Source organism: Aquarana catesbeiana, linkage group LG12, assembly GCF_042186555.1.
Source record: "Aquarana catesbeiana isolate 2022-GZ linkage group LG12, ASM4218655v1, whole genome shotgun sequence".
NCBI lineage: Eukaryota > Metazoa > Chordata > Amphibia > Anura > Ranidae > Aquarana > Aquarana catesbeiana.
In genome coordinates, this window is record NC_133335.1 from 54,649,497 (window position 1) to 54,667,831 (window position 18,335).

The following is an 18,335-nucleotide window of genomic DNA, read 5'->3' on the forward strand; positions in this document are numbered from 1 at the left end:
CTGTGCACTCACTACTTTACATTGTAGAAAGTGTCAGCTCTTCAGTGTTGTCACATGACAAGATTTAATAAAATATTTACAAAGATGTGAGGGGTGTAGTCACTTTTGTGAGATACTGTATGTTATGTATATTCATTTTATGTGGTGCGCCCCATATGCTGTTTGTTACTATTATTCCTTCCTTGTTTCCCCACCCATCCCAGTTTTTGCCAGGACATTCGCTCTCAGGCTTGAGAGCTCAAATTATTTTCCAGAAAACTCTGAGATGTAGTTTTCCTAGGCAGGGGGAGGATGTAGCACCCTGATGTTTAGGCAGGGTTGTTATTAAATTTATTTGCCAAGTGATAGTTGCCTTGGGCAATTGCTAGGAGGTCAATTGACTTTGCCCTAATTCTGGAATTGCTGCATTTGCTGCACTTTTCTCTTCTGTCGCTAGGTGGCTGGGTATCTGGTGACATTAAATAAGGGCATTGCAAGGACAGATTAGGAATGAATAAGGTATCTCAGCCAATGGGCATGGATTTTCTTGAGTCCCTTGGCCTTCTGGGAGAGCCTATTTATTTGGGTGGAGTCAGGTGATCAGGGTTCTGCGCCACCTGGACGGCTGTCTGGGTGGACGTGTATTGCATTGCCCCAGGCTGCTAGGCCAGAGACCTGAGGCCTATCCCAGGGACATCTGGCTGCTAGGCTGTCTGAGGGCCTATCCAGAAGCAAGAGAGGAGCTTGTAGTCCAACCAGAAGTAACGGTTCTGCCAGCCAGAGAACCTGTCAAGGTCGGAGATCGATAGACCAGAGCAGATAGACCATCCACCTTGTTACCGGGGACCACTGTGAGTAGCTGAAGCAAGTCTCAGAGCAGTATTCTCACCAGACGGGGACGGTGAAGAATTGGAAAACTTCAGCAAGTGCCAAGCCAGGGACCCAGCTAGTGGAGGTGACACTTGCAGAGCATTATTGTGTGCAAAGCCAGGGACCAAGCAGGCCAGCGGGGTGACGCTTGAGGAGTATCTGTGAGTGCTAAGCTAGGGACCCAGCAGGGATGCGTGGTCGACGCTTGAGGAAGATACTGAGTGAAAAGATTGGAAGAGCTCAGGAGATCCAGTGGCAAGTGGATCTGTTAGTCTAGTGAATGATTGGGAGCTCAGTTGAGTGAAGTTCTACAATAGGAGGTTGTAGAAGAAGTGAAGGAGTTTGTTGCAACCTTTGTTAGAAACTGTTACAAGATTGTTGCCATAGGAGACAGCGGTTCCTACTCATGCAGATGTGGTGTCTATCTGGATGCCTTTCCCTGCATGGCTGTCTGCCTATAGAAGTCTCAGAGTCTGCCAACTAACATTGCATTTGCTTAAGGGTGTCCTGGTCCCAACCCTCTCTCCCGCAGTTTTGTTCAAGAGACAATAAATCTCTTTGCATTCAAGAAGTGTCTGTTGCCTATCAATCTACCTTGCATTACACCGACCATGCCTTGTAACCCACTCTACACAGAAGGATGCCAGCTGTCCCTGACTCTGGGGGTCACCATTAGGCCTCTGGGGGCTGGGGACCTTGCTACACTAACAAACCTCTGAGGGCTTCACAGAGCGGCTGCATTTATACTGAGATTAAATTACAAACAGGTGGACTCTATTTACTAATTAGGTGACTTCTGAAGGCATTTGGTTCCACTAGATTTTAGTTAGGGGTATCAGAATAAAGGGGGCTGAATACAAATGCACGCTTTTCAGATAATTATTTTTAAAAAATTTTGGAAAACCATTTATCATTTTCCTTCCACGTCTCAATTATGTGCCATTTTGTGTTGGTCTATCAAATAAAATCCCAATAAAGTACATTTACGTTTTTGGTTGTAACAAAATAGTAAAGTGCCCCTGTTCCCCTCCCCGTGATTACATGCAATTGCAAACTTAGGTCCCACACACATACAGTATGTACACGGAGATCACACCACACGTGAGGTATCACTGCGTACCTCAGAGTGAGAGCAATAATTCTAGTGCCATACCTTCTGTGCAACTCTAAACTGGTAACCTGTAAAGGCTTTTAGTGTGTCGCCCATGGAGATTTTTTTTTTCAAAGTGTTTATTGAAAATTTTGCAAATAACATGAGAAGGTAACTGTATCACAGTAGACAAGAATGTTGAATTTACAGTACTTGTTATCTGTATACACATATATCACTCATCATGATACAGGTAAAGTAATATAAGAACCCTTATATGAACCGGGCAACTAGCCACAAATGATAATAAGGCACTTTGTTTGTCTGCCGCTCATGACACCCCTAGCGGGTGCATACTGTGTCATGAGGCGAATGATGTGGATAAGAAGCATGAAGAGCCCTTTTTTAATGTTACCAGGTCTAACTACTCGGAAATAACAGTGGTTTCCAGAGTTGGGAGAGAATCTAATGAAGTGTATCAAATCAGAGGATGCAACACTCCAGTTTTATCAGGGAGTTTCTAGAGGCTTGTCTAGTGGTAACTTGTATAATCCTGATGTTGAAATGTCGGTAGTTCAATACAACTACAGTTTGAGATGTGGTTCTTGCCATCTTCAATTTTGGAAACAAAAGAAAGTAGAGAAGAATAGAAAGGGAAAAGTAGGTAGGAGAGATAGAGGGGAGGAGGAGGAGCCAGATTCTGGGGGGAGCACCTGAATTGTGATATTTAGATGCCGGGTATGAGTGAGGTTTTTACGTATCTAGCCCAGGGTACCCATGTTGCTTTGAATGATTTGGTGGTGTTTAGTATTGAGCTGACCATTTTTTCTTTGGTCATGATCCACGATATCTTTGCTGCGAGAAACGAGACCGAGGGTCGTTTCAAAGCTTTGGCGATGGTTATCTTTGCCCCCAAGAAAATAAAGAAGATCAGTTTTTGGGTGTATTTGGGGGTTTGAGGTATTAGGGAGTTCAGGAGCACCACTTGGGCAGACTTTGGGACTGATAGGCCCAAGACTTTCTGTATAGGGCTGAATATTTTGTTCCAAAACCCTCACATTTTCTGGCATTCCTATCAAACGTGGATCATGGAACCAAGGGTGTGGCATTTCCTGAAACATAAAGGGGAGGTTGAGGGGAAAATGGCTGGAAGTCTGGTGGGCACCTGGTACCATCTTGTGATTACCTTCAGGTTGGCTTCTATTAAGGAGACGTTCAGTATACCTTTGAAGGCTCTCAATACTGCTCTATGCCAGTCCTCCAGGTCCCAGGTTTCTTGCAGGTCACTTTCCCATACCTTCATTTATGTAAACTTGGAGGAAGGTTTGGACAGTGACGCGCATATTATTGATATCCCACCTTTTTGCGCCATTGCTTGTCCATACCAACGTTCATAGTTTGTGAATTCTGGGGGTAAGGGTTTGTTCTTCCAGATTGAGGAAAGAAAGTGGGAGATTTGATGAAACCTAAATCTCTCTGAGTTTGGTAGCTCAAGTTTGTTTATACAATGTTTCATGGATAATGAGCCTGCTATAGAGAAATAGTGTCCAATATGGTACATCCCCTTATCCAGCCACCACTGAAATGATTTGATATCCATGCCTGGTAGGAATTGTGGGTTGTGGAATATGTGCACTAGAGGGCGTATTTCGGAAGTCAGAGAGGGTAGTTGACTAATTTCGTCCCATAAAGCTAGGGAATGGGATAAAATGGGAGACATTATTGGGGGTCTAGATTTTCAGGGACACCACAGGAGATAGTCTAATTTATATGCCAGGACCGCCTGTCTTCCTATGTAAATCCAGTCGGTTTCTCAAGCTTAGAGTAGACTGTGGATAGTTGGGATAGCCTTGCTGCCTGGTAATACCACAACTAGTTGGGGATGCCTAGACCCCCTTGTGATTTGGGGCTAAAGAGAATGCGTTGAGCAATTCTATACCCCCTTTTCCCCAAATAAATTTGGTTATTTTCCGTTGGAATGATTTGAGGTGATCTCTTCTAATCGCCATGGGAAGTGATCTAAATAGTTAAAGAAATCTGGGCAGTAGATTCATCTTGATAAAATGAATTCTACCGAGCCATAATAATTGGAATGAGGACCAAGTTTTGAGGTCAGATTCAAACTTGTGGTACATGGGGGGAAATTTGCCTGGTATTGTTGTTCGACCTTGGGGGTGATGTTTATACCTAGATATTGGATTGATGAGTCACTCCATTTGAATTTTAAAGCTGGTTGCAGTTGTTCCACTACAGTCGGTTGAAGGGAGATGTTTAGTGCTTGGGATTTGGTTAAGTTTAACCCATAGTCCCGAGATGTTCGCAAAGGAATTTAGCAGCTTGCAAATGTTTGGCAAAGAGGTGATTGAGGATGTGACAAAGAGTAGGATATGGTCTGCGAAAAGTGCACATTTATGATTGGTGTGTCCGCATTGGACACCCCTGATATTCGGATTAGACTTGATAGCCATTGCTAAGGTTTCTATAGCTAAGGCGAAGATCGGATAAGGGACACCCTTTGATGGGTTCCCCAACAAAAAACTATGTCATTATAGGCATCACTTACCCATTGATGAGGAGTTAGAGGTGGATCTAGGCATAGCTGGATGTAGGACCTGGGACCTAGAGCGACTGAGAGGTGTGGTGATGCCCGTGCACTGGCAAAAATAGAAAAGAGGTTAGTGGGAGAGAGGGAAGAAAGGAGCAAGAATAGAAAGAGGTGGCCTGGATTAGGCCTGTGGTGAGAGAAGGGAGAAAGGTTCCTCTCCTCATCACCGTCCAATAAACAGACAAAGCCCTCTAATTGGGCTAACGACCCATCATTCGGGTATGGTAAGGTCATACTCGAAGTATAGGTGGAGGCACACGACTGCTGCCTCAGCCATTGCCATCTCTGAAAAGGAAACAATTAGTGCATAAAATAAAAACTATAACATGAACTGATTCATGGATCATAACCAGCGGGTAAATGGTAACTTGGCCGCTAGGCCATATTTGGGGAAAAACATAGGGGTTGAGTGGGGGGGTAGGGAGAGGAGGGGGGGTAGAGGAAGGGTAGGTGGGTAGGGGGATAGGATCATAGCTGTGGGCGGGTGTGGGGATATTGAGGTGACCCGAGTCATAGCAAGTGGGAGATTGGGGAAGGTTGAGGTTCCATTTCAAAAGTGTTGTATAGATTGAAGATCGTTAGGTTGAGTTGATCAGATACTTTCCCATAGACCACCTGGGAAGCGTTCGGGGGGTGATCCTTCCCACCGTTGTTTGAAGAGTTTGAAAGTGTTCTTGGAAGGATATCCCTGTTAGGTGGTGTCAAAGTGCTTAAAATGTGTTTTGATTGCCTGGATATTATATGTCCCACAGGTTGGGCCTCGATGTGTTAGGATCCAATAGGGGTTCTAAAAGGAAAACAGAAACAAATAACGCGGGGTAATGAATGGATAGAGTTTCAGATGAGGTTCCCAGGGATCACCTATTTCTGGGAGGGGATCCCCATAACAATTTGCTAGGCAAAGCCAAGCTTTATGAAGTGGTGAAAGGGTATTCCCTTCGTTGTTGTCAGGTGGGCATGGCTTCTTTCACTCACCTGTTTTTGGTAGATTTCCACGTTGGGGAGATCGGGCTCATAGGCGTGGGGCGTTTGGCAGTCCCTGGTTGGAGGTTTGAGGTGTCCATTGTTGAGTCCTAGGTGATGAATTTCAGATTTAGGTGCACACGGTCACCCTCTGGGAAACTGGTGAAGGAGTGGTTGTACCTTTATAGGATAATTTCAAGGCAAAGGGGAAGGCCCACCAGTACCTGGTTTCATTTTGCGAAAGGATCGTTAGCAGTGGTTTAAGGATCCTGCGTCATTGAATAGTCATGGGGGAAATGTCTGTGGAAATCTGAATGTTGTTTCCTTTAAAAGGATATGTGCTATTCTTGGCGTGAGATTTTTATTATGTCCTCTTTTACTCCGTAATAGTGAGGCTTGACCACCACGTCTCTGGGGGCTCCGTCTTTCCTAGGGGGCCCCAATGATCTATGGACTCTATTCAGCTCCAGTTTGTGTGGTGCTATGGACGGGAGGAGGGTTTTAATGGGTTCCTGAACTGCTTTCGGGATGTCAGTGATGGACTCTGGTATGCCTCTAATTCTGAAATTATCCCTCCGTCGATCCTGGCCAGAGCCGTATCAAGTTACTCCTGTATAACCTGTATATGGTCAGTATTTTGGTTAGCCCTGGATACTGTGATGTCAAGCTTGTGTTCGATCGCTTCCATCCTGGAGCCCAGGTTTTGGAAGTTAGAGCTAATGTCATTGGTGATTTTGTTAGCTGTGTGAGTAAGGCCTCTGTCAAGCAGCTCGGATAGCTTGAGATACAGGTTTCCTGCCTCCAGGGGTGGGCTGGGGTTTCCCCCATGGGGGTAGCCTGAAAGTGTCCATTGATCGCTCAATGAGCAATTCTGTTGAGGCAGGAGAAGGGGATATGTTGTGGTTGATGATGGTGGAAGCCAGGGGAGTGTAGGCTAGTGTTGCTGGGGTAAGGACTTGCTTGTGTTCCAGTTGTCTTCCTGTATGCTGATCTCATGGCTGAGTCGCGGCTGCCATCTTGGGTTCGGCCTGTTTTCCCTCGGTGGAGAATTGTGGTCCTAGGTCTCGGAGAGCTGAGCTGCCAGACATGTGGGTGCTGCTGGAGGGTTCCCTGACCAGTTCCTATTGTTTGCGGGTGTCCCGCCGGTCACGATTCGGCGTTAGGGTGGCTCACTGGCTGAGGCAGTGTAGAGCTCCTGGTTACTCGGTCATCTTGGAGGCTTTTGCGCATGCGCCATTGCCCATGGAGATTTTTAGGTACCGTAGTTTATCGCCATCTTTTACAAAAAATCATTTTACAAAGAATTGGCCCGGTTTTTAAAGTAGTTATGGTACTGACCTATCCCAATATGAAGACCAGACAGGACCAGACAGGTGTCTCTGTATTTATTACTTACTTTACAGCAGTAGGTGTACTTAGAGACCCAAAAGACATGCTCTTGGGCCCCTTTCACAGGGGCGCCTCTGCTAAACGGAATCCGCTTGCTCAGCTAGGGAATTTCTCCGGTAATCCCACTGAGCAGATGGATGACAGGTTCGTGTCCGCTCCACTATGCAGAGTGGACATGGACACATCCAATGCCATCCAATCTGGTCTGCCAAACAGATGGGGAATAGGACCACCATCCATCTGGCTTTGCTGGACAGGATTGGATCGGATGGAGGCGGGTGTCAGCAGACATCCTCCACTCCATAGAAAAGACTGAAGGGTCCGATCAGGTCGGACAGCCTGTGTGAAAGGGGCCTTATGCCGCGTACACACGATCGGAAATTCCGCCAGCAAAACTCCAATGAGAGCTTTTTGTCGGAAAATGCGATCATGTGTATGCTCCATCTGTCTTTTGCTGGCGGAATTCCAGCCAGCAAAAGATTGAGAGCATGTTCTCTATTTTTCAGTCGGGAAAAGTTCCTATCCGAAAATGTGATCATCTGTACAAATTCTGACACGCAAAATTACTACGCATGCTCGGAAGCATTGAATTAATTTTCTCGGCTCATCGTAGTGTTGTACGTCACCACGTTCTTGACGGTCGAAAGTTCAGAGAACTTTTGTGTGACTGTGTGTATGCAAGGCAAGCTTGAGCGGAATTCCGTCGGAAAAACCATCCAAGTTTTTACCGACGGAAAATCCACTCGTGTGTACAGGGCATTAGGCAAATAGGCATAAAGTAGTGAAAAGAAAACCTAACCATCACACACTCTTCTAAAATGACAACTGTGGCATAAGCATGAATAATTCCTTCAAACAGTTGCCTTTGTTTCAGTACTGAGCACTCACCCGTCGTGCCGACTTCTTCTATGTAGGACAATGGAAATATCTGCTTTTTTAAGGGTAATCTCCCACTCCACCCCACACTTGATTAGAGGGTGTCTGCAGAAGTCATAATGGCTGATATACGAAAAGCAAATGTGCAGAAACTGTGCAGTAACAAAAGGTGAAACTGCAATCAGTCGTTGGCATGGTACCTGGTAAGATGACAGGTTCTCTGGTAGCGAGAGGGTCTGGTGTTACAGCTCGCTCCCTAGCGGTCCATCTCCGGCGGTCCCTGGGAATAGATTAGCTTACCAAACTTTAGAACAGCAATGGTGCACTACCGTCCACTATATTGGATTGGAGATAAGCGACAAATGCACAGCTATGGCAGGTATGCCAAGGTGCAGTACTGTTTAAAATGCATTTACCAAGCAGGTACATGATTTTGTCAGAACACTGTGTCAGACCTGCACAAAGGACAAGTTGACCACACAATAAGTGTAGAGGGGGGGGGATTTGGGACTTTAGATGAGGCACATATGTGGTGTGCCTCCATCCCTAAATTCGAGACTAAAATGGGGAAAGTTGGGACTTTAAGATGAGGTCATGGACACCGTGGAAATGACTGGATGAAAATACATATTTATTGATCGTCATGAAATGCACAATCATATCAAAAACATTAACCACATCTATAAAAGACATTATAATAAATATCATACCATAAAGTATTCACAAGCACATATGTATGTGCGAACGTAATACAGACATCAGGAGTACATAAAATATATACCCATTTGGTGCCAAATGGTGGTCACAATTGATAAATCATACAGACAAGACAGAAAAACTCATAGTATACATATGGTGTTGCAGCAGCACTTGCACCGGGAATAAGGATGTAAACAGTAAAAACATGGTACAGATAAAGTTGTTCTTTATCTGTACCATGTTTTTACTGTTTACATCCTTATTCCCGGTGCAAGTGCTGCTGCAACACCATATGTATACTATGAGTTTTTCTGTCTTGTCTGTATGATTTATCAATTGTGACCACCATTTGGCACCAAATGGGTATATATTTTATGTACTCCTGATGTCTGTATTACGTTCGCACATACATATGTGCTTGTGAATACTTTATGGAATGATATTTATTATAATGTCTTTTATAGATGTGGTTAATGTTTTTGATGTGATTGTGCATTTCATGACGATCAATAAATATGTATTTTCATCCAGTCATTTCCACGGTGTCCTTGACCTCATCTTAAAGTCCCAACTTTCCCCATTTTAGACACAATAAGTGTAAGTATAAAATAAGTTTAAATAACATTAATTAAAATCTGTCTTATAAAGACAATGTTCTCAGAAATCAAAATGAAAAATGTACGGGCAGGCGCAGTTCATGACTAGCAGTGTTACGGCTGATTTTTGTTTACCACAGCAACACAGGCTTTTTTTATTTAGTAAATGCTGCATGTATATAGAGATTTGTTAGTTTGATATCCGGGCGAAGACTTTTTTTAAATAAATGCTCCATGTATAGGTTGGTTCAAAATCCAGGCGCAGTTTACTAAATTGGAGAATGCAAAACCTGGTGCAGCGTTGTACCAATGAGCTTCTAGGTTTTTTGGTTAAAGCCTAATTGAACAAGCTGAAATTAGCAGCTGATTGGCTAAAATGCACAGCTGCACCAAATTTTGCCCTCTTTTACTTTTAGTAAATCAACCCAAGTACTGACTTTAGCCTATGGCTGATAAAAGGCGCCTTTGCCAATAGCATGGGTTTTTTTTTCTTTGTAGTATTGTTCCAAGCTGTGTTAGCTGTAATTTGTATAGCTTTATACCAAATGTATAGATATGAAGCACGTATTCCGGCCAACTTAGAGAGACAAACAATAGTGCTCAACTTTTTTATACAGGAGAGGCAAAAGGGTTTATTCTTACAATTTATTTTTATAATCTTTCAGTCGGTTCTGTGCAATCTAGATCTGTCATTTTTTGTCTATGTAAATTGTTTGCAAATTATCCACATCTCTCACTAAGCTACTGGGACATGCAACTAGATTGGAACTTTCAAACATAGATGTCAATTGATGATAAAGACTTGCAGAGATCATACCAAATACCAAGATCATAACTTGGATATGAATGGCAATCTTAACCTTATTTATGTTCTTCAAAAGAAATCTTTGCCAAAAAGGTATTTTATGCATATTAAAAACAAAAAAGTAAATTGAGCTAGCTTTACACATGAATGCAACAGTCTTGCTTTACCATTCTTTTTAGTGATTGTTTGTGTGTGTGTGTGTTTAACTCATTTATACCTTCTTTCCATTTATCTAGGAAAATTCCAAAATGATGCCAGCAACCTACAGACATGTATGTATAAGGTGTATGTGTGTGTGTGTGTGTGTGTGTGTGTGTGTGTGTGTGTGTGTGTGTGTGTGTGTGTGTGTATGTGTGTATATATATATATATATATATATATATATATATATATATATATATATATATATATATATATATATATATACACACACTATATTGCCAAAAGTATTGGGACGTCTGCCTTTACATGCACATGAACTTTAATGGCATCCCAGTCTTAGTCCGTAGGGTTCTATATTGAGTTGGCATTTTTTTATTTTTGCAAACAAACACATCTCAACATTTTTTTTTTTTTTTTACAAAAAATAAATATTTAAATTTTTTTGTTTTTTTACACTCTACACAACATTACTCAAAGGTTATTTACAGATATTTCAGACCAAGAAACATAGATTATCATGTGTGTGTAGCCTTTATTCAAAATAATGCTTATCTTTCAAAATCCAAGGGAGTGTCCAGAGAGAACAGGGAAAGAACCCAACACCCAGAGATCAACAAACAGCAGCTACAGGCCTGATATTCCTCCACACCTTTATCCAGACCCTTTGCCGCCATTTGTCTTTCTCAAGACTCCGAATTTTCTCTACCTCACCAAGAATCTCACACACCACCACAGGAACAGGAAGGACTTTCTGCTGAAGGGATGCCTGACACCACGCATTCCAGGTGTAATATTGGACTACTAAGCTGTCTAGAAAAAGAGTGTCCATAATCAAATGCCTTGCGATTCTGCAATGCTCCATACACCCACTCAGCATAAGACATGCTAGGTAAGAAAGGAATATTCAGAGTCCTCCCCACCTTTTTATAGACTTCTACATTGAAAGGGCACTGCAGCAAGAAATGGTCCATGGTTTCCACTTCACCCTGACACTCCGCTCTTGGACAACCATGATTGGCCAAAGAGCGGCACTTCACGTTCCCCCTCACATAGAGCCTTCCGTGGAAAGCGAGCCAGGCCTGGTCCCTAAATTTCAAGGGAATCCGCTCAGAATTTAATAATTGTAAACCCTCCCTCATAATATGACCTGGGCAATCCCTTAAGGCCAGTGGCACATGAAAGACAGTACCCACGATCTTCTCACTCAGGAGTCTCCTAGGAAGGGACCTGATATCCTCCGCTGTCACATGCCACCGTCTAAGAATTTGCAAGCAAAGGGCAACATAAACCGGGAGCTTACTATGCTTGACCCTTAGGCTTTTCATTGGCCCGCCACTCTCCCAACAGCCCAGAAAAGGTCTAAATCAGATTTGGAAAATACCTACCCATTCAGGCGGTCTTTCTGCTAGCATGTTACCAAAATGATGTTTCAAAAACATCAGAGAGAAGAACACAAATGGGTTGACCATCCCTAGGCCACCCTTCTGCCTAGATAGGTAAGTCAAATTCCGTTTCACAAGATTCAGCCTGTTTCCCCATAATAATTGGAAGAAACAACTATAAATCCTGATTTAACAGAATTCTGGCAAGATGCAAACAAAGCTGGCATACAGAAAGGTAGGAATCAGGTAGGTCTTAATCAAGTCCACCCCTTCCTTCAAGGAGAGCCGCCACACCTTCCAGCATTTAACCATGACATTAGCATCATTCAGCCTGGCTTCCCAATTTGACTTACTGTAATCATCGGGGCCAAACTCGATGCCTAATACCTTGACTTTCTGCTGAGGCCTCGGGAAGGTGTCCGGAAGTGCAAAGCTCTCACCTCCCTCGTTCATCCAAAAAATTGCACTTTTATCATGGTTGATCTTGGAGCCTGATGCCTCAGAATACTGCTCTGTCACTGAGAACACCTTCTGCGCCTCCTCTGTCCCAGAGATAAAGACAGAAATGTCATCAGCATATGCTACATCCCTCAAGGGTGGCTCACAAGTAATGCCCACCGGCACCCCGCACAACGGTCCGCACTCTAGCCTTCTGACGAAGGGGTTGATTGTGAACACATATAGCAAAGGGCTCAGCGGACACCCCTGGCGCACCCCCGATCCAACCCCGAAGGGCCATCCAACCCAATCGTTACCAAGCATGAAGCTCTCTGCCTCTCTATAAAAAGTCTTAAGCTATCCAATAAATCCACCCTCAAGGCCATACTTGTCAAGGAGAAGCCAGAGGTACTCATGATTGACACGATCAAAAGCCTTTGCCTGATCCAATGCCAGCAAATACTTTCCTCAGCCTTCAGCCCTGCAACGTTCCAGAGCCTCCCGGACAGCTAACACTGCTGAAAAAGTGCTCCTGCCCTGGACCGAACAGTGCTGCTGATGAGAAAGCAATCTATCTGCTAGTGATGACAAGCACCCAAAAATTATCTTCACTAATGTTCTATCAACATTGAGAAGGCTAATGGGGCGCCAATTCTCAATCATCGAGGGATCCTTGCCTTTTAACAACAGAATCACAGCAGATTGTCTCATGGAGAGAGGGAGCGAACCATCTTGCAGACAGCCATTAAATACCTCCACAAGGTAAGGTACCAAGCTGGATTTGAAAGTCTTATAAAATTCAGCCGTCAAGCCATCTGGCCCAGGTATTTTCTTAATAGCCAGACTATCTAAAGCTTTGATTACCTCTTCTGCTGTGATTTCCCCTGTCAAACTTGCCAGCGGAATGTTATTTCCCAGACCTGGTGTAGAGTCCAGAAAACTCGACATCTTTGCCCGATCAAAGTACTTCTCCCTCAGAAGATCCACATAAAAAGACCTTGAGACCTCCAGGATCCCTGACCTGGATTTTGTCAATGAGCCCGTACTATCCCTTAGCCCAACAAACGTCTTAACTGCTGTGCTTTGTTTGCAGTTCTGATAAGGGTCGGGCGAGTGATATTTCCCGTAGTCCCTTTCCAGAACCAAAGAAGCGTGCCGGTCTTACTGATACTTCCTAAGGAGAAGTTTCACCTCAGAGATTGCCCCTGAATCTCCACCACTCGAGACATGGCGATCAAGTTTTCTCCGCAGCTGCTGGTAGGCAATCCATTTACCAAGTTGTTTCCTTTTTCCTATGGCCTTGAAAAACCCACTAATCCGGCTTTTGGCAAGCTCTCTCCACTCCGACTTGCTGCTGCAGAAATCCAGGATGGTTACCTGAGCCTCAAAAAAATCCTCAAAAGATTGTCTTACCTCCTCGTCATCCAGCAGAGCCGAATTCATTCTCCAAATACCCTTTCCTTTAGGTGGCATATCTGAAGCATTGAGAATAACAGACAGCATAAGGTTATCAGAGAATTCCACTATACAACACTCAGGAGCCGAAAAGGCAGAGTCCCCCTTAAAAAAACAACCTATGTATCCTGCTTTCAAAACTGCATCGCTTAAATGTGTGACCCGTGCTGTCTGGGCAACGCTTAATATGCGCAATCTTCCAGATCTACTTCCCTGGCTATCATATTAGGAAGGACGCTATCATATCTCAGGCTGTCAGTGGAGCCTTTCCTGTCTCTAGGCCTAGTGACGGTGTTAAAAATCACCTCCAAAGACAACTTGGATGTAAAAAGGAAAGGCTTAATCTTTGTAAAGAGGCATTTCCTGTCCCACCTAGTTTGTGGTCCATAAATATTTATTAAATGTAGATCATGCCCCTTCACAAAGACGTCCAGGACCATACACCTTCCAATCTCTACCTCGATAACCCACTGACATGTTACCATGCCAGTAAAAAGTACTGCAACTCCACTGTAAGGCTCAGCCATAAGAGACCAGAAGGAGGGCCCACGCCTCTACTCCCTCTTTGCCAGGTGGACATCGGCAAGGCTATTTACCTGGGTCTCTTGCAAAAATAAAATATCAGCATCCATCTTGCTGAGCAAAAATAAGGCCATATTACGAGCCCTTACAGATTTTATGCTGGCAACATTAATTGTTGCTACCTATCGGAGTGGGAACTGCCATCAGGGTGATTGAGGTAGGCATTTCTTAGCCTGAGCTCCCTCCCCCCTTACTGGAGATCTTGACCTCTTTAGGGAACACTCTGCCTCATCCTCCTCCATCTGAGACTTAGAAGACTCCTCCTCCCCCTCAGATAAGGACCCAAACTTGTTTCCCAGAGGTAGATCATCAACCTCTAAAGATGAAACCTATGAGGCAGAGGTCAGAACTACCCTATTCCTCCTTCTCCCCACCTCGATCCACTCTCCCTCCTCCACTGAAAGGCCTCATTTACATCATTAGCAGTGGCAACTTCCCCCTTCTTCACCTTAGAACCTCCACTAGAGGTCTTACACTGCCTCAGGGAAGGCCCAGATGAAGCTGCCACCTCAGATCTGCAAGAATCTGCCCCTTTGGCAGCCTCAGCTAATCCGGATGACTTAGATACATTTGGAACACTGGGCACCTGAAACACTGGGAAGAACACACAACAGAAGTAGACACCGACACAGTAGGGAGCACAGACTGGGGAGCAGACACAAGAGGGGGTCACACCTTCAGATTGGGAAACTGACACCTGGGGAGGCCCCTCAGGACTAGCTGAAACAGCTCCAACAACCCCTTGCTGCCCCCTACGTTCCTCCTCCTCCATCCTCAGCAGTTCTTCCACCACCTCTGGCTAATTATAGAGGGCTTCAGGGCAAAGGCTATAGGGGTGACATAACTTGCTACTGAGATTACAACGAATGCTATTGCAGTCCTTTGCAACATGCCCTGAGCCCTGACAGAGGGAACATTTCTGCACAGAACATGAGCTTGAAAAATGCCCTTTTCACCACAGCGATGACAGAGCTTTAGTTGTCCTGCATAAAAAGAAATAATCCTGTCACAACCTATAAAGGCAGACGAAGGGATGTGCTTAACAACATTATCCGTGACATGCAGTTTTACTAACACTGTCCATCCTCCTGTCCATATCCCCCTATCATCTACAACTTTCCTTAAGGGGGCCTGGACATCCGCATATCTCCACAACCACACCACCAGATCTGCAGCAGGAATGGACTTATTACGTACTAAAATGGTGACGTTTATGTATAATGGCTGGCGAGAGACTACTTTGGGTGATAAACCTGCCCATCTTAGGGACTCCTTCCACCTCTGCTCATACCTCTCCCAAAAGACATCCAATCCTTCCACCTTGACAAAGGAGAGGTCATACTCATATGACCCAATTGGGCTGATAAGGGCAAAAATCAGCTCCACTTTAAAACCCATCCCCAGAATACGGTCCACCACATCTCTCCTATTTGGGGGGGGGGGGCTTCTCACCTCAATTGGACCATATTGTGGCATTTAAAGGAGCTACCAGATGGTGTCAGATTAGCCTGACCTTCATTCACATCACTCCTAGTGACCACAGAATAACTGGCCCTACTCACCCTCGGGACAGGTGCAGCCACCGCTGCAGCATAGGAAATAACTGCACTCCTTGCAACATCCTGCACATCACTTTTAGTTACAGATCCCTCTTTAGAGAAGGTACAAACAACATTATAGTCAGAAACAGATGGAGCAGAGACTTCTGACACAGAAATATAATTTACATTACCCTTGGTAATTCGTATTTTATTACCAGAAACTAAAGGGTTAGCAACAATGGAGATGTCCTTATTAGCACTCTTCACAGCAGAGTCTGCACACCTTTCACTGGCTTTCTGTACACAGGTGGGAGTCTCAGCGAGGAGATGAGCTTGCTCTCTGCCGCCCTCTACTGCACCATCCATAGGAACTACACCTCCATTATGTTGTATAGGCAAGTTGTGAACAAAAACTGCTTTTTCTGTCACCCATTGTTTTAAAGGTTTTGGGGGGACATCATTATCCTCTTCTTCATTCTCAGACAATCCAGACATGGAAAACTTGCGACCATGCAAAGGCAATTCCATTTCTGTAATGAACTTTAGCATACCTGCTCTCTTCACAGGCTCAGATGGATCATCTTGCTCCATAGCCTCCTGCTGCGGTGACAAGGACACAGAACTTCCTTGGCCCGATGACATTCTGCCAGTCAAAACATCTGACTGCTGATCACCCGTAGCCTGTCACAAGAGCTTTCTCCACTTTCAGCAGGCATACTGATACTTGGCACGGGATGCAAAAATTTTCCAGCATGCTGGCCAGAAAGCACAGTCCAAGCCCACAGAAGCTTTTTTGCATTGCACCGAATTTGGCTTCTAGCACTCTGGTGATGCCTGTATTCCATTGGCCTCTATGGTCCTTCTCTTCATTGCACAGAAGCGATCATCATTGCCATACTTTTCCTTGAACGCTTCGCTGGTTTCTTTCAATGCAGCCATCTGCAGACTCTGCATTTCCACTTTGGCCTCCAAAGCCATTAACTCAGGCCGTATCTGTCTTCTCTTGGAACTGTGAAGCTGGTCACTTGCAATTTTTTTATGCTTGAAGTCAAACTTTAACTTCGCCAGTACTTCTTTCTCCTTGGCAACTCTTGCAATCCTCGCACAAATATTCTTTCTGTAGGTTGCCAGGCTTTCGCCTTTAGCTGGCCCATTTCCCAGGTCCTAAAACACTGGTATGGGAGGACCGATACTCTGGCCATCCAGGGGATCCTCCCCTAGGTCCACCCAGAGTTTGGGGTGGAAGAAATTGACTGTCCTGCACCGAGTCCTGACCTCAACCCAATAGCACAATAGGGATGAATTAGAGCAGAGACTGCAAGCCAAGCCTTCTCATCAAACATTAGTGCCTGACCTCACAAATGCGCTTCTGGAAGAATGGTCAAACATTTCCATAGACACACTCCTAAACCTTGTGGACAGCCTTCCCAGAAGAGTTGAAGCTGTTATAGCTGCAAAGGGTGGGCCAACTCAATATTGAACCCTACTGACTAATGCCCCGTACACACAGTCAGACATTGATCGGACATTCCAACAACAAAATCCTAGGATTTTTTCCGACGGATGTTGGCTCAAACTTGTCTTGCATACACATGGTCACACAAAGTTGTCGGAAAATCTGATCATTCTGAACGCGGTGACGTAAAACACGTACGTCGGGACTATAAACGGGGAGTAGCCAATAGCTTTCATCTCTTTATTTATTCTGAGCATGCGTGGCACTTTGTGCGTCGGATTTGTGTACACACGATCGGAAATTCCGACAACGGATTTTGTTGTCGGAAAATGTTATAGCCTGCTTTCAAACTTTGTGTGTCGGAAAATCCAATGGAAAATGTGTGATGGAGCCCACACACGGTCGGAATTTCCGACAACAAGGTCCTATCACACATTTTCCTTTGGAAAATCCGACCGTGTGTACGGGGCATAATGCCCCGTACACACGGTCGGACTTTGTTCGGACATTCCGACAACAAAATCCTAGGATTTTTTCCGACGGATGTTGGCTCAAACTTGTCTTGCATACACACAGTCACACAAAGTTGTCGGAAAATCCGATCGTTCTGAACGCGGTGACGTAAAACACGTACGTCGGGACTATAAACGGGGCAGTGGCCAATAGCTTTCATCTCTTTATTTATTCTGAGCATGCGTGACACTTTGTCCGTCGGATTTGTGTACACACGATTGGAATTTCCGACAACAGATTTTGTTGTCGGAAAATTTTATATCCTGCTCTCAAACTTTGTGTGTCGGAAAATCCGATGAAAAATGTGTGATGGAGCCTACAATAAGGTCCTATCACACATTTTCCGTCGGAAAATCCGACCGAGTGTACAGGGCATAAGACTGGGATGCCATTAAAGTTCATGTGTGTGTGAAGGCAGATGTCCCAATACTTTTGGCAATAAATTGTATATATGTATATATAGTTTTGTTGAGAGCATCTTTGAATATGAAATAACATACCTAACCTTTTTTATTTTTTTTTGTTAGGTGTATGACATTGGAAAGGCTGGGTACACCTTAGAACCGCAAATGGTTTTCCTGGATTGTTTTTGTGACGTCTGATTTAGTTTCCTATTGTAATTTATTTGTTGTGTTGTAAAAAAAAAATTCTTATACTATGTTTGTGTTATTTTTTTAAGCAAATTATGTATATTCTTAAACCTATTCTAAATTAGCTTGTAATGCTTTCATATCTGCCTTTCACAATGCTGAGCTATGCAGGAGAACAAATGAATTTATTTCCTTATTAAATGTATGTTGTGGGCCACATATTCTGCCACAAAACCCTATCCTGAAAATACACAACCAAACCCTCTACAGCTCTGTTTGTTTCTACTCCAAAACTGGAATTTTATTAATTTATTTAAGCTTAAATTTAAAGAAGCTATAATTAA

At 44.1% G+C, this 18,335-nt stretch overlaps 1 protein-coding gene across 1 annotated transcript in view; it reads left to right on the top strand.

The window, feature by feature from the left end:
• LOC141114242 (beta-1,4 N-acetylgalactosaminyltransferase 2-like) overlaps window positions 1-18,039 on the top strand; it is a 242,612-nt gene extending 224,573 nt beyond the window's left edge. The window contains exons 11-12 of the mRNA XM_073607819.1: window positions 10,109-10,144; window positions 17,929-18,039. Coding sequence (XP_073463920.1) covers window positions 10,109-10,124 — 16 coding nt within the window. The 3' untranslated portion in view covers window positions 10,125-10,144; window positions 17,929-18,039. The remainder of the gene's footprint in view (window positions 1-10,108; window positions 10,145-17,928) is intronic.
• The last annotated feature ends 296 nt before the right edge of the window (window positions 18,040-18,335 follow it).